Genomic DNA, 17,143 nt, shown 5'->3' with positions numbered 1-17,143 from the left:
TAATCATCAAGTCATATTTTCACACATCAATGCACAACATATTTATAGAATCAAAATTCACACTGGATTTCTTGCTTGCACAGGTTTAATAAGATTTTACATTTATGAGTAACATTACATTTAACATAAAAATGTAGTAGCATTTTTGTTTTGTTTGTTTTGAGTTTATATATAATAAGTGATTTTTTAAGTTTTTGCTTCTCTAACAGAAGTTGCATATTATTTGGTAAAATTACTAAGCATAGGATAAAATCTTAAAAACACAAACTGAAAAAAAGAAAACATATGAACAAAAGTTGACAAAATTCGATGGAAAAGTTATGTAGACAAAGAAAGAAAAATAAAATAAAAATAGTATACACGGTGTAAACAAATGGCAAAATGGAGCAAAAGTAAAAAATATATGCATGATTTTTTAACAGAAATTTAGAGATTCAAGTCAGGTGTAGCAGTAAGAACAGATATTTTCAATTTAATTAATTGCGACGATTTCGCCGACGGCTGGAACCCGGATACGTAGTACTCTGTTGCTGTTGTTGCGGATGTTGTCCACTATATAAGTTGTCGAGGAACTCATGCAAAGATGCCTCACTGTTAAAAAGTAGAAAACGAATGTTAATAGATACATATACAAGTTATTATAAAATAGGCAACTTACGTAGTTGGTATATTGTCACGCTTAAATTTTCCACTAGTTGCTCCCCCAGCATAATGAGATCCTGTGTGTTGTTGATTTTGTTGCTGATGGTGATGTTGCTTTTGCTGCTGCTGCTGTTGAGCTCCTCGAACAATTCGATATTGTACCATGTGCGAATTTGGCTCTAAATGAGCCAATGCCCCTTTTTGGCAATTGGCCCATTCAGTAATGTCATAAACTTTTCCCTCCATTAAAGCTAAATACTTCCAACGTAAACCGAGCATACTTGTTTCAGCCCAGATATCACCCTACAAAAAAATTATACCAACAAATTAAATAACCATTTTAAAAAATTAAACGTGAAAAATATACACTTTGTGACTTTGTTAGTTTCTTTGCAACGCAAAGTGCTTTTAATTAATAATAAGAATTGAGGCAAAGATCAATCGCATTTCTAAAAGCCTTTAAAAATCCAAAATTTTTAAGTTTTTTCTTATCACTCAAAGTTTGCTTTTAAGTGTTAGCATAAAACCAAACCCAAAATGACATATGCGCACTTTTAATATATGTTTATGTCCAATTGGGATTTTTGAGCATTTGTTTTGCGAGGCTACTTTTGTATTACAATCTTACAAATACAAATCTTAGGAAGTGCAACGGGCTGTCTCCTCAGTTCTCACGAGGACCACCTCGATCAGGAGACAAATATTCTACCTGTGCGAAGACATAATGACATGCTGTCTAAGCAAAACCTTCTGGGCTGCTATCGCAGAGACCATCCAAATCATCAACTTGTGTATAGGTATCCACCGCCCATAAGCCTTAAGTTAGGTCTACATGATCTAGAGCGTGAGGTTCAGCGCTACAAGAGAGAACCTCTAGATCAAGCGGGATATTAAGCGGGTCTGGACAACATTCATGCAGATAAGGTGAACAGCTACCGATGGTTTGTGGAGAACGACTTCCTCCCATTGCATCTGAAGAAATTGACATCCTCTGACAAACCGACAAACCAGAGTACTTCTGGCTGAATTACGATCCGGCAGATGCAGCCGAATTTGGACAACATTCATGCAGATAAGGTGAACAGCTACCGATGGTTTGTGGAGAACGACTTCCTCCCATTGCATCTGAAGAAATTGACATCCTCTGACAAACCGACAAACCAGAGTACTTCTGGCTGAATTACGATCCGGCAGATGCAGCCGAATTAATTCCTACAGAGCAAGGATTGATGCCAACGTGCAGGGTGTATGTCCTGATTGTGACCAGGGACCACACGACACACGTCACCTGTTTAACTGCCCAGCCAGACCCACTCGACTCAGACCAAGATTCCTCTAGACGCACCCTATCTTCGTCTGGATATACAACAGAATCAATCAGACGAAAGATAGAAGAGAACTCATTGTTATGTTGTAAGGATGTTATGTTTATTGACACTTGTCTTAAATCTCTGGTTGTCATATAGGATTCTCTCTATAATGCATTCTCCGGTCCGCTGGTTACTCAATTACGAGTTCCTGGAATGTTTAGTATCTCGGGCAAACATCCGTAGATCAGAAATAAGAAGACGAATATCAGACGAACACACACCATGAAAGTACCGATAGAACAGCGCCAAACAATCCACATTGCGACGATGTTCAAGGGAGGCAATCGTCCCAATCAACGCCATCGTTCTCCTCTGTACATGGTCCAGTAGCTCCAGGGATGATTTTCAAGATTCATACATTTTCGTTGTACTCCATTTTTGGCCATATGAAAGTGGTATAGATGTTAAGAAGATCAGAAGGAGTGAAGTAATTTTTACACCGTTTAAGGAAGCCTAAGCACTTGAATGCTTCTTTCGGAACTTCAAAAACACGTTAAGCCCAACGAACATCATTTTGTATTGGCATGCCCAGAACGTCAAGAGCTTCTGATAGCTCAACATCTATACCGTTGATAGACAGAGATGATCGTAATGGGTTAGCGAGTTTGTGTGACAAGAAACAGCACTGAGTCTTCCGTGCATTAAAATCTACTCGATTCATTCGACCCCACTCAGAAATGGGCAGCAAATTGTGGCAGAGTGTGTCGTCCAAAACCCGACTCTTGTCCTCAATCTCCCGAAGTCTCGGCCTATGGTCGAATGAGAGATAACTGTCATTCGCAAATGAGTAGATCGGATTCGATTTCTGACTCAACAGATCGTTGATGAAAATAAGAAAAAGAGAAGGAGAAAGGACAGAGCCCTGGGGTACACCTGCTGTCAATTTATGCTCATTTGATGAGAACCCATCTAAAACGACTCGAATAGTGCGATCTCTGAGAAAGCTGGAAATAGATTTTGGGAAAAATATTTCTCTAATTACGAATAAAGCCTATAGAAGCCTGGGATTTATCAAGCGTTGGATTAAAGAATTTTTAGATCCCTTGATAACTAAGCAATTATATATTACACTTGTGCGTAGTAGTACTTTAGAATACGGTTCCATTATATGGGATCCGGCTTATTCTATTCACTCAAATGCGATTGAGTCTGTTCAAAAACAATTTCTTTTATTCTGCCTCAGGGGGCGTGGCTGGGATCCTCGGGCACTTCCGTCGTAAGAATTCAGATTAAACTTAATTACAACAAATTACCTGCATTAAAAAGCCGACGTACAATGCTAAATATTACTTTCCTTCTCAAAATTATGCAAGGCAAAATAATCTCCGATTTTATTTTGAATAGAATTTATATAAATGTTCATTTAATTAATTTATTTTACATCGAACTATGCAAACAATGATCCTTTACGCCGCCTCTTTGTTGAATTTAATAATTATTATAATCTCTTTGATCTCTCTGATACATAGTTTTTATTGTTTTTTCATGTAATCTTAAATTTTGTATATATTTGTATTGAATATATATTTTGTTTATAATTTAGTCTATAAGGATTATGTAATCTATAGATCTAAGAATGACAAAAAAATCGAACGAAGCCATTACCGACACCAAATGCGACAAGTTTTGATGCACTGCGCCAGACCCTATCAAATGCCTTGGTGATATCCGGAGCCACAACCTTACTCTCCCCACTGGTGGATTGGGCGACTCCGACAGAAATGCCATGAGATCGCCCGTAGAGCGATTTCGCGAAACCCATACTGTTGGTCGCTAAGAAGGCCATTGGACTATAAACACCTCACAAGATGGTCTCCATAACCTTGGAGAGAGCGGATATCACAGTTGGCCGGCAATTCGCAGATTTGTTCGCCTCACCCTTTTTGGGTATTGGCTGAACGTTCGCAACCTTCCAACGCGCCGGGAAGACTCCCGCACTGTAGGCAAGGTTGAAAAGGTTGCGTAATGGACGAGCAAGTGGCGAAGAAAACTTGCGCAAGACAAGTGTTGATATGCCATCCGGGCCCGGGGATTAATTTATATTTATATCTCACCAATTTTGTTAGGGCCCAACGACACATTTCAATTGAACGTTGATCCCCAAAATCATTTATTTTGTATAAAAAATAAAAAAGGTTCGGTCTTTAACTCAAGTCTCGAACTAGGTGTCTTCTCATCAGTGGAGACTGGAGCAGGCACTCCATCAGTCGAAGTCTCAGTAGTTGACAACATGATACCACCACCGCAGTCTTACAGCTGCAGAAGTATCGATTTGTAATGTAAAAAATTTCGGTCTTAAAGGCAGTATCCGCCTCTACCGAAATTCTCATCACCATAAGAAATGCATTGACATATCATAACCGAAATTTTCGTTACCGATACAGATAATGAAAATTTCACTTGCGGGTACGCAGCTCAAATAACATTTTCTACGCGTAACAGAGTGGCACTGCAGAAGTTCTCTTGCAATTTCGAATGAAAATTCATGCCATGAAATAAAGTTGTTTGCAAATAATAACGTTCAATTTAATCCACTTTAAGTGGAGTACGCACCTCAAACGGAATTTTCGGTTGCAGCCAAGAAATTTATGTCTCCACTGGAAAATAGTTGTGTAGACTACAAAACGGCGACAAACATCGGTTTATAATTTTTCCTGCTTTTTAATCATTTTTGGCTAATAGGTAATGAAATTAAATTTATTATTGAAATTAATTTATCTATAATCTTGTAGCATGTAGCTAGGTTAGGTTAGGTTAAAGTGGCAGTCAGCCATCGGACCCACTTAGACGTTTTCGTCCATTGTGATATCACAGGATTAGGAGAAAGAAGATGCCTTCTAGTTCCTACCGTTGAACCATCCAGATCGTTTTTAAAAGAAAATGTTCATATCCGCTAAATCAGACAAGTTCTCAAAGTAATGAGAATCTAAACTGAAAATCTATGAATCTATTCTAGCCAGTGACAGCAAAGACCTCTGTAGACCTCTTCAAGTCTAGATTTGGCCACACCATTTTGGAATGTTCCCGGTCGTGGCGACAGACAATCTGGTAGCTTAATGAGATGGATTATATTTGCCAACACTGGAAACCATCAGTTTCTTCTTTTTGTTTTACATTGTATTATTTCCAATGGGATGATATTCTCTTTCTATTTCTGTCATTTATGAAGGCGGTCTCCTAAATGGATCCCATTAGAATATACGAATATGAGACAGCTTCTGCAAATTCGTTACTGGCAACCTTCAGTCTGTCGGCATGTTTTCCGATTAGACAGTGACCTGTCATGATGAACAAAATAACTAAGACGTTTGTTCTAGCCAGTGACAGCAAAGCGGTAGACCTCTTCAAGTCTAGATTAGGCCACATAGTTTCGGAATGCTCACAGCTTCCTCTTTGTGACCATCTATCATTCGATGTCCTTCGGGCCTGATCGTGAAGCCTTAGCTTATATATCGCTAGAGGAATACCCACACATTCCAGTTCCCATTCTAGAATGTGTAAGGTAGTTCCTAGTCTCGCAAGGTCGTCCGCTCTACAATTCGCTGTGATATCTCTATGGCCCGGCACCCAGAAAAGGGGAATTTTAAACTGTTCAGCCATCTCGTTGAGAGATCGGGGACAGTCGAAGGTGGTTTTTGAATTCAGAAAAACATTCTCCAGGGTTTTAATGGCAGCCTGGCTGTCTGAGAGATATTTATGCCAATAGTCGTTATGACATTACATCTTAGCCATTTCACCACTTCTTTAATTGCAAAGATCTCCGCTTAATACACATTGCAGTGGTCGGCTAACCTTCTCGATATGACCAGTCCAAGTTCTACAGAGTACACCCCAAAAACCCACCTGGTCGTCTAGTTTGAACCATCCGTATAGAAGTCTATGTAACTTCTTTTACCAGAGATATCGTAGTTCCAATCGGTTCTATCAGGAATAGTGGTACAGTACTTTTTATCAAAAAGCAGCTCAGACAGGGTGTAATCCACCCTGCCTGGAACATCGGACATTGTATCAGTGTCCCAGGCCTCCACATGACGAAAAAGAAAGTTCCCTTAGCCCACAGCAGTGGTCGCAGCAATTTGCCTCACTACAATGTCGAGAGGCATTAGATGTAGCATTAAACTCAGTGCATCAGATGAAGTCGCCCTCAGTGCGGATGTGGTGCACATGCTTTGGATTCGGTTGGTATAGAACAGTAGGTGGGATTTTGAAGAGCCGTTTACCAGACCACAACACCATATAGCATTATAGGTCTGACAACTGCAGTATATTCCCAGTATAGGACAAGCGGTCTAAACATCCCACTTTTGCCAATAGGGCAAGAGTTGCCTTCTTGCCCTCTCCACAATGTTGGTTTTGAAGTTCAATTTCCTGTCACGCCACGTCATCAGCATACACCACTTTTACACATATTCTTCCAGGGACAATAATTTATTATTTATGGTTATGTTCCACAGTAGAGGAGACAGTACCCCTCCTTGAGTTTTTTGCTGCTGACCCGTTTTTTAAATCCCATATCCCAAGAATGCCGTAATGCATCTTTTAGTAAGTAAGTTTTTAATAAACTTTCTTACGGTGGTGTTGATGCCTAGAAACATCAGCTCCTTCATGGTTTACGTCGGTTTTATATTATTGAAAGGACCTTCAATGACAAGAAATGCTGCCATCGTAAATTCCTTGACAGCGAGAGAAAATTCTTTGTTGTCGACTAGGTCGTGAAGAGCTTTTTCAGTGAATTTACCTGTACTATATGCATGCTACTGCCGACACAAGCGATCTCCAGGCATCTTTGCCCTAAGTTATGTTTCTATCAACCTCTCAAGAGCCTACAGCATGAAGGATGACAGTCTAATAGGGCGAAAATCTTTCGCTTTCGAATGGCACAGTTTTCCTGCTTTTGGAATGAAAATGACCTTTCTATCCCTCCACTCCACAGGTATATATGACATGCTGACACAAGCAGAGTATATAAGCCAAGGAGCCAATCTGTCGGACACAGCTTGTAATTTAACCAGGGCCTGGCGACTAAAAGGAATAGAAACTTCTTATCGCCCAAAGGATTTTCGGCTCAGATAAAATTTCCCCAATAACCTTCGACGAATGCATACCAGTGACAACTTCTTCTAGAGACACGTTCCCTGGAGAGTTTCCCGGAAAATTTGTGTCAACGAGTCGTTCTAGTGTTTCCTCACTAGACATTGTCAATGCATTCTCTGACTTCTGAATGTAATGTATCCCACCGTAATAGGTCTCGAGTATAGGATCTTCCTTAGCCTTGAGGCCTCAGATGGATTTGTTCTGAGCATTTCTCAGCTCGTCCTTGCATTTTCTTAGCTTAGCATATTTAGAAAATCCAAACGACGCAAACTTCATGCCATTGAGAGCAGAATTCTGCTTGCTGCATGTTCTTAGGCAATTCTTATTCATCTATATTCTCAAGGGCCAGTCTATGTGTGAAATTCAAATTATTTTTCTATATATAATTTATCTTTGACATGCAAATAGTAAAGGCAATTGCACGGAAATAGCGATTCACGGCCTATTCGCCTACAAAGATGGTTCCCTCCCTGTCAAGGAATTTACGACATTGAAGGTGCTTTTTTTCTATTGTAATCTATAGACTTAACAGACTAAATTATAAACTACAGACTAAATTATAAACTAAATATATATACAATACAAATATATACAAAATTTAAGGTTTAATGTATTAGTATTAACTCTCTTTTAATGGAATCACGATTTTCAGAGAGATCAAAGAGATTATAATAATTGTTAAATTCAACAAAGAGGCGGCGTAAAGGATTATTATTTGCATAGTTCGATGTAAAATAAATTAATTGAAGCAGCTGATAGTAACGGGATGGTCTAAAAGGAACATTCATATAAATTCTATCGGAGATTATTTTGCCTTGCATAATTTTGAGAAGGAAAGTAATATTTAGCATTGTACGTTGGCTTTTTAATGTAGGTAATTTAATTAAGCTTAATCTGAGTACATACGACGGAAGTGCCCGAGGATAAAAGCTACGGCTCCTGAGGCAATATAAAAGAAATTGGTTTTGAACAGACTCAATCGCATTTGAGTGAATAGAATATATTGTTTAGCTATTAAGGGATCTAAAAATTCATTACTCCTACGCTTGATAAATGCCAGGCTTCTATAGACTTTATTCGAAATAAGAGAAATATGTTTCCTAAAATCAAACCGTTGGTCCAACAAAATTCCCAAATCATGAATAGAGTCCACATACTCTACTACACAATCATTCAAATAATAACTTATATCTCTTTTCTTGAGCCGAAAGAAAGACATATGTTTACATTTCAAAGTGTTAAGTTTCAATCAAGTAATACTGCACCATTTATAAAACTCGTTGAGATCAGATTGCAATATGCATTGGTTTACTTCCTCATTAAAAGAATAAAAAAGGTTTACATCATCTGCATACATTAGAACCTTACACATAAGTATTGCATTAGGCAGGTCATCTATAAACAATGTAAATAAATTTGGTCCGAGATGACTTCCATGAGGGACACCAGACGTCACATTATTATTGGGTTGCCCAAAAAGTAATTGCGGATTTTTCAGGTCGGCCAAATGATGATGATGACCAAATCAAAGCATTAATCGAATTGGATCGTCATGTAACTGAGCGTGAGATAGGAGAGGAGTTAAATATACCAAAATCAACCGTTCATTATCACATAAAAAATCTTGGACTGGTGAAAAAGCTTGATATTTGGGTACCACCTGTATTGAAAGAAATTCATTTAACAAACCGAATCAACGCTTGTGATATGCACCTTAAACGCAATAAATTCGATCCGTTTTTAAAACGAATCATAACTGGAGATGAAAAATGGATTGTTTACAACAACGTTAGTCGAAAACGATCATGGTCCAAGCATGGTGAACCAGCTCAAACCACTTCAAAGGCTGATATCCACCAAAAGAAGGTTATGCTGTCTGTTTGGTGGGATTGGAAGGGTGTGGTATATTTTGAGCTGCTTCCAAGGAACCAAACGATTAATTCGGAGGTTTACTGTCAACAATTGGACAAATTGAATACAGCCATCAAGGAGAAGCCACCAGAATTGGTCAATCGTAAAGGTGTCATATTCCACCAGGACAACGCTAGACCGCACACATCTTTGGTCACTCGCCAAAAACTGAGTGAGCTTGGCTGGGAACTTTTGATGCATCCACCATAAAGCCCTGACCTTGCACCATCAGACTACCATTTATTTCGATCTTTGCAGAACTCCTTAAATGGTAAAACTTTCGGCAATGATGAGGCTATAAAATCGCACTTGGTTCAGTTTTTTTGCAGATAAAGGCCAGAAGTTCTATGAGCGTGGAATAATATCGAACAAAATGGCAATTATATATTTGATTAAAGTTCATTCTAAGTTTTATTAAAAATGCATTTACTTTCTTTTAAAAAATCCGCAATTACTTTTTGGGCAACCCAATATTTAATAGAAATACCATTTTCACCATGTGAGCTGTACCCATTAGGTAGGATTTTATCCAGTTCTAGGATGTGTTGGAAACCTCCATAAGATACAACTTCAATAACAACAATTCATGAATAACCTTATCAAAAGCTTTGCTGAAATCTGTATAAATAAAATCCGTCTGATATCGACTACTAAACCCTTAATTCACAATTGTAGTTAATTCCAAAAAATTTGTTACTGGAGACCGATGTTTCCATGTTGAAATTTACAAAAAATAAATGAAAATTGAAAAGATAATACCTTAGTCACCATCTTTTCAAATAATTTTGGAATTGTGTTCAATTAAGCAATTCCTCTATAGTTTGACGCTTCAGTTCTATTACCCGATTTAAATAAAGGAACAATAAAAGACTCTTTCCAATTGGTGGTAAATAGCCAGTATCTAGAGACTTATTAAACATTATAGAGAGAGGAAGTGCTAAATTTTCTGCACAGTATTTAAGTATACACAAAGAGATTCCATCCGGGCCTGGGACCGTTGTTTCCTTTAGGCATTTCAGATTGCTAAACACTGTTGTAACATCTAATAATGGAACAGTAATAGTCAAAAACTCCGTATTATCAAAGGGATAGTGGTGTGTAGAATTGTATACTTTATCAGAATAAGTTCTTTTAAAAAAGAGGCAAATATATTAGAAATTCCAGTATCATCATCTGCAACATCTTTTCCGAAATGTAACCTCTTTGGACAATCATCAGATTGACGCTTAGATTTAATAAAACCATAAAAAGGTTTAGGATTTGATATCAATTCATTCTTCATTCTCGATATATAGCCATGATATGGTTTTTTTTCAATATAGTATGTTCCGATCTTATGACGGAGAAATTTACAAAGTCCAAAGAAGACCCACTTTTTTAAAATCTTTTATAAAGCTTATTTTTGATATTCTTAAATCTTGATAAAGCAGCAGAATTTCACGGGGGATCAGTATTCCTAGAGAATATTTTTTCCGGTACAGCTCTAGATATTCTATTTTTTCAAAATAGAGTAAAACATTTCGATCATCTCATCTAATGACTCCAAAGATTTAAGTATAGTACAATCGGCTGAATCTATAAATGAATTCAATTGGTTGTAGTCTGTTTTAGAAAAGCAATAGCTAGTTTCATCCAAATAAGAGTAAGGAGTTTCATCCAAACGCTAAGGAAAATTGTACCTTTATTGTGGGGTGATATTTATCCTCAGTGTAGACTAAACGATCGCATGAAAAAACCAAAAAATCGTGAGGATGATTTACAAATATAATGTCGTAAAGTTTACCAAAGAAGTTGTAAATAATATAAATTTGTGTTTAGCCGGAACTAAATAATCAACCAATACATTAGTTAGTACTTTCACTAGTTGCAGTAGGCAAAAGATCATTAGTGTCTGGACTACAAGTCAATTTTATGTTTGGCAAATTAAAATCTCCGAGAGCAATTGAGAAATCGTTACCATATTGTTATCGTATCGTTATCGTTATTGCTGATTGAAATGCACAAAGAATAGACGACGTATGCTTGACATATACATCAACACTCGAACTAGGTGGAACCTATGAGCATGTGATGTAAAGCGTTAAATTCCTAAGAAAAACTCTAACAGCGACAATTTCAATATCTACCGACAAAGGAAGAGAAATTTCTTCCGCCGTAAATCGAGAAGACACAGCTTTAAGCACCCGCATCCTCTACTTTGTAACAACCATTACGATCACGTCTAAAAGTTTGAAACTATTGACATAAAATTTCTCTAACATATACATTATCTTGGAGCCGATTTAAATCAAAACTATCAAAAACTTAGTATTTAAGCCTCCAACATTTTGATTTACAATAAAAATATCTTTAACAGAAGGTGTTGCAACTAGTTTTTTAAATGAGTGTTTGGCAAATAAACAGCTTTAGGAGGCCAGAAATATGGATTAACAATTATTTCAAAAATATCTTCAGAAACAATAATTTTAAATGAAATCTTACTACATTTTTCGGCATATTTAAATTTAAAGACCTTAATCTCATGAATAGCGCTAATCTTGCTATTAATATAGGTAGTTATATCGTCTTCGGAAGTTTCAGCAGCAAAACGGGGAGCAAATATTGATTTCTTCCACTCTTGGAGTGCTTAGAACATTTGGAGATTTCAGCGAGTTTAAGGGCGAAAAAAATTGATTCGTGGCTGATGGAAATTCAGTGGTTAATTTGTTGACAACGCTAGTTTTTAAGGTGGATGCACTTGTAAAGGGAGTATCATGAAGAGTGATTTTAGGTACAGGTTGGACATTTATTTCATCGTTTACCTCACTACGGGCAGCAATATCTGACGGTTCCTTTCTTTTACGTAAAGAATCAGAAGGAGATTGAAAAAGCTGATCCAAACAGGATGTACTATCAAACATTGCTGCTTTTCCATGACGGAAATGTTCAAAATTTGGCATCATACGATCGGCCTTTTGAACAGGCTTTATTTTCTCTTAGATTGTCAGCAGTTCGAGCGGCTAATTCCACGCATTTGTCGTGAAAAGAGTCAAGACAAAGCCAGCAGGATACCATAGAATCTAAAGACAAGTTTTTGCAATTAACCTTTGCCCCCAGGGTTTTTGATTTAAAATGATTTGTTGTAAAAACTTTACCACATTTAGTGAAAATATTTAAAAAGAGCTTTATCTCGTTCAACAACCAACTTTAACACAATGTTAAATACAAAGCTTCTTTGTAGGAAGAACAGCTATTATGTTAAGAACAGCAGCCAATATACGAAGTGGTGCTTAACGTAATGTTCGTTGACAAGTATCGATCATAGCTTTTTATGGCACAAGTTTTGTATTGGTTTGTTACGAACAAAGCACAAAAAAGAAAAGGTAAAAACTAATCAAACACACAAATTATTTGTTTGTTTTTCCAAAAACAACTTAACAGCCAATCCTGAAGGAGCTGAAGTTTCTGGGCATCAATCTTCTCTACTTTGGAATATAGTCATAAACAATATATTATAGTCTCTAGAAGCAAAAAGTGTAAAAGTGGTCGCGCATGCTAATGTCGCATAGTGGGATGGGAAAAATAAGCGGAAATAAGTCTACCAGTTTGAAACGGATAGAGATATCTTCATGAAATTTTACATGGTTATAGCTGAGGTGTTATCCAGTTTATATGCCCCACCAATGGGGCCCTAGAGATACCAGGGCCCCATTTGTAGGCCTTCAAAGTTGGTCACCAAAAAACAGGCCTAAATGTGCGGGATGTCTTTTATGGTGTCCAAGAAAGTTGACTAACAAATTTTTATACCCACCACCGAAGGATGGGGGTATATTCATTTTGTCATTCCGTTTGCAACACATCGAAATATCCATTTCCGACCCTATAAAGTATATATATTCTTGATCAGCGTAAAAATCTAAGACGATCTAGACATGTCCGTCCGTCTGTCTGTTGAAATCACGCTACAGTCTTTAAAAATAGAGATATTGAGCTGAAATTTTGCACAGATTCTTTTTTTGTCCATAAGCAGGTTAAGTTCGAAGATGGGCTATATCGGACTATATCTTGATATAGCTCCCATACAGACCGATCCGCCGATTTAGGGTCTTATGTCCATAAAAGCCACATTTATTATCCGATTTTGCTGAAATTTGGGGCAGTGAGTTGTGTTAGGCCCTTCGACATCCTTCGTTAATTTGACCCAGATCGGTTCAGATTTGGATATAGCTGCCATATAGACCGATTCTCCGGTTTAGGGTCTTAGGCCCACAAAAGCCACATTTATTATCCGATTTTGATGATGTTCGGGACAGTGAATTGTGTAAGGCCCATCGACATCCTTCGTTAATTTTGCTCCGATCGGTCCAGATTTGGATATAGCTGCCATATAGACCGATCCTCCGATTTATGGTGTTATGCCCATAAAAGCCACATTTATTGTCCGATTTTGCTGAAATTTAGGACAGTGAAATGCGTTAGACCCTTCGACATCCTTCGTCAATTTGGTTCAGATCGGTTCAGATTTGGATATAGCTACCATATAGACCGATATCTAGGTTTTAGGTTTTGGGGCCATAAAAGACCCATTTATTGTCCGATGTCGCTGAAATTTGAGACAGTGAGTTTGGTTAGGCTCTTCGACGTCCTTCTTCAATTTTGCCCAGATCGGTCCAGATTTGGATATAGCTGCCATGTAGACCGATATCTCGATTTAAAGTCTTGGCCCCATAAAAGACGCATTTATAATCCGATTTCACTGAAATTTGACACAGTGACTTATGATAGGCTTTTCGACATCCGTGTCGTGTATAGTTCAGATCGGTTTATTTTTAGATATAGCTAGTGTGCTTATAGTATTTGGTCCAAATCGGAACATATTTTGATATAACTGATATGGGACATACGGTATGAAATTTTCACCGAATTTTGATGAAAGGTGGTTTACATATATACCCGAGGTGGTGGGTATCCAAAGTTCGGCCCGGCCGAACTTAACGCCTTTTTACTTGTTTTATATTAATTTTGGCAGAGGCTGCTCTTATTTTGTTGCTTATGAAATCATTTCTGAACCGATTTAAAAATTTTAACTGATTTGGAAAGCTAATAAAATGTACTATTTTTTGCAGCGATATATGCTAAGGTCCGATTCTTCAGTCAAAACTTATGCGAGTAACAAATCAAAAACTTTTAAAAAAGGAAATTTTTGGCATTTTTTTATAAAAAAATTTAATTTTATTGTTTCGTCTCTATACAGAAAACTTGGCCCAACACTATCAATTTTTGCTTAATGTAGATGTGTTTGAAGTGTAATTTTTATAAATTGTGTTAACTCTAGTAGGAGATCTGTAAAGTAATATATTAGCTTAAAAAAAAACTGCGAAAACCTTTCGTGTTCTCAAAACGCAAAGCTGAGACCACCAACTTTATAACATATTTTCATTGCGCTAACTTATTGCATGCAAAAAAATGTTTGCGCCATTAAAGGATTGAGCTCTCTACGGACATTTTATTTAAAAATGCCAATTTTGCAAACATCTTTCACCACTGTGGGGATTTGGGGAGTTTTCATCACGAAATGTGGCCAAATTTGTTCTTATTTTTTTAAAAAGCCATTCATCTACAAATTTGTGAAAAATTAGAACGATATCTTTAGTAGTTTTGGTTTTATGATATTTTTAATTTGTAATGCGGCTTACCAAGATGAAATACAAGGTTGGGTTGAAAAGATGGTGCTGATATTAATCCGCCCCATGCCACTATGGACATACATCCCCAGTATTCGGCTTGTTTTGCGCTCTAAAAACTATAAAGTAATCTCTAAAAAGAAAATTTTAAGTTAGGAATTCCGTGCTACTTACAAAATCCTTAATTGTTTTCAATGCCACTCCCCTAAGTTGGTTCATGTCTGATATTGTGTCTCCACCTAAGTAGCGGTATCTGTTGGACGCGAAATGACAAAGGAAATGCTCCAACGTCTCCCCGCATGCCCTACACATGCTATTACTTGCCGTACCGACTTTACATAAGTGAGCTCGTAGTCCTATGTATCCCGTTATGATACCAATAACTATACTGACCTCCTTCTTGCTTCCTTTCAGTAATAGCCTCGTCTTTTCACGATCTGGATCCCCCATAGGATTTTCGCCGTCCTACCGACCGTTTCGCTGTTCCACAATGTTGCATGCGCATTCGTCGCCCACTCCCTTAACTCGGACTGCGTCGAGCCGAAAGGCTTCGGGTTAACCAAGTTTATTGACGGCAGTCCTCTTCACCGCCAAATCGTCTGCCCTTTCATTTCCCCTTACTCTGTTATGGCCCGGCACCCAAACGATGCGGATTTTCCCATCCTCAGAGAAGGCGTTAATCTCCTTCTTACACTGCAAGACTGTTCGTGACCTTACCGTCCTGGTTGTTATTGCCCTTATGGCAATTTTACTGTCGGTAAAGATGTTCAGACTCGACGTCCTGGCGTTAGCACCACACCACTTCATGCATTCTGTGATCGCCCAGATCTCCGCCTGCAGGACCGTATTATGGTCAGGCAGTCTAAAACAGATCTCAGTCCCTGGGTTTTCAATGTAAATCCTGAGGCCCACTCTGTCCTCTAGCTTTGATCCATCCGTGTAACATAATCTTCTAGATGGCAATACTAGGGTTCCGTCAATCCAAGACTGTGCCGATGGCAGCAGTGCGTCGCATACGACTTCAAGGTTCTTCTCAGGTATCTGATCGGAAACCTCTCCACTTCCTTCCAGGTTTCCTATCGTCGCCTCGATTATACCGCGATGGTATGAGCTGCTCCCATCCTCAATCCATTCTCCCATCGCCTTAAGTCTCATAGCCGTAGTGGCTGCCTCACACTTAATCTGTATGTCTATGGGTCGGATATCTAGAATAGTATCCAGTGCCCTAGTGGGCGTGGTCCTCATCGATCCGCCTATGCCAAGACACCATGTTCTCTGAACCTGTTGTATGGTCCTTATGTAGCACTTTTTCTCCATAGCAGTCCACCAAACTACTGAGGCGTAAGTAAGTATTGGTCTAATCACGTTCCTGTAGAGCCAGTGGACTATCCTAGGATTCGGGCCCCATTTCGAGCCTCCGGCCCGTCTACATAGTGCCCAACATCAGTGAGCCTAATTAAGTTTCCTGTCCAAGATCACACCTAAGTATTTGACCTTGTCAGATATCGAAATCGTCTCATTGAAGAAACGTGGCGCGTTGAATTGGCCCACCTTCGTCTTCCTCGTGAACAGGCGTATTTCAGTCTTCTCTGGGTTAACATTGAGACTTCAGGGTCTAGCCCAGTCATATGCCATCTGCAAGACCCTTTCGGCCCTTCTGCATAGCTCGTTCGGATCCTTACTTCTTAGAAGTATTATAACATCGTCTGCGTAGCAGACGGGTTCAAATCCCTCCTCAGTTAGCATCCGCAATAGGTCATTTATGGTGGTCACCCATAGGAGTGGCGATAAAATGCCCCCCTATGGCGTGCCCTGTGCCACTATCTCTCTTATGTCATTGGACACACAATTTATCCACCTGTTCCTTAGCATATGGTTTATGCAGTCTCTAAGGACCGGGTCCACCCGGTACTGGTCTAAGTATTGGATCAATGTGTCGCTCCGCACATTGTTAAAAGCCCACTTGATGTCAATGCATACCGATAGTGTGAACGTTTTGGCATCGAAGGATTCTTCTATTTTATGCACAACCTCGTGCAGGGCAGTCTCTACCGACCTTCCCTTGACATAGGCATACTGTTTGTATTTGAGCAATTCACTGGATGTCATACTCTTTATCATGGTGTCCACAATACGTTCCATGGTTTTGAGTAGAAAGGACGTAAGGCTTATGGGTCTGTAGGTCTTTGGTGTCGCAAAACTTGCCTTGCCGAGCTTAGGTATAAACACCACTCTTGCCTCCTGCCAGGCTTTCGGTGTATATGAAAGTCCTAAGCACGCTGTGAACATTTTGGCCAGACGAGGCGCCAGATAGTCTGCCTCTTTCTGTAGTAACGCCGGAAATATCCCAACAGGTCCGGGTGACTTAAATGGTTTGAAGCTCCTTAAGGATTCCTTCACCATAAATTCCGTTATTATAAACCTTCGATCAACGTCATTATTCCAAGATTCCGGTGTCTCCGT

General features: G+C 38.6%; 1 protein-coding gene and 1 long non-coding RNA gene across 2 annotated transcripts in view; both read right to left on the bottom strand.

The window, feature by feature from the left end:
- LOC106085584 (myb-like protein I) overlaps nucleotides 1-17,143 on the bottom strand; it is a 52,864-nt gene continuing 35,721 nt past the window's right edge. Inside the window, exons 6-7 of the mRNA XM_013249896.2 lie at nucleotides 659-945; nucleotides 1-591 (exon numbers count right to left, since the gene is read on the bottom strand). Of these exons, the coding sequence (XP_013105350.2) occupies nucleotides 477-591; nucleotides 659-945 (402 nt within the window). The 3' untranslated portion in view covers nucleotides 1-476. The remainder of the gene's footprint in view (nucleotides 592-658; nucleotides 946-17,143) is intronic.
- On the bottom strand, nucleotides 14,249-15,398 carry LOC131995035 (uncharacterized). Its single transcript, XR_009397083.1, has 3 exons — nucleotides 14,855-15,398; nucleotides 14,693-14,799; nucleotides 14,249-14,613 (listed from the first exon to the last, which is right to left on the bottom strand). It is a non-coding gene; the product is annotated as an uncharacterized LOC131995035 (long non-coding RNA).

This window comes from Stomoxys calcitrans, chromosome 2, assembly GCF_963082655.1.
Source record: "Stomoxys calcitrans chromosome 2, idStoCalc2.1, whole genome shotgun sequence".
NCBI classification, from domain to species: domain Eukaryota; kingdom Metazoa; phylum Arthropoda; class Insecta; order Diptera; family Muscidae; genus Stomoxys; species Stomoxys calcitrans.
Note: the sequence above shows the minus strand (reverse complement) of the source record. Positions and strands in the feature narration are given on the sequence as shown.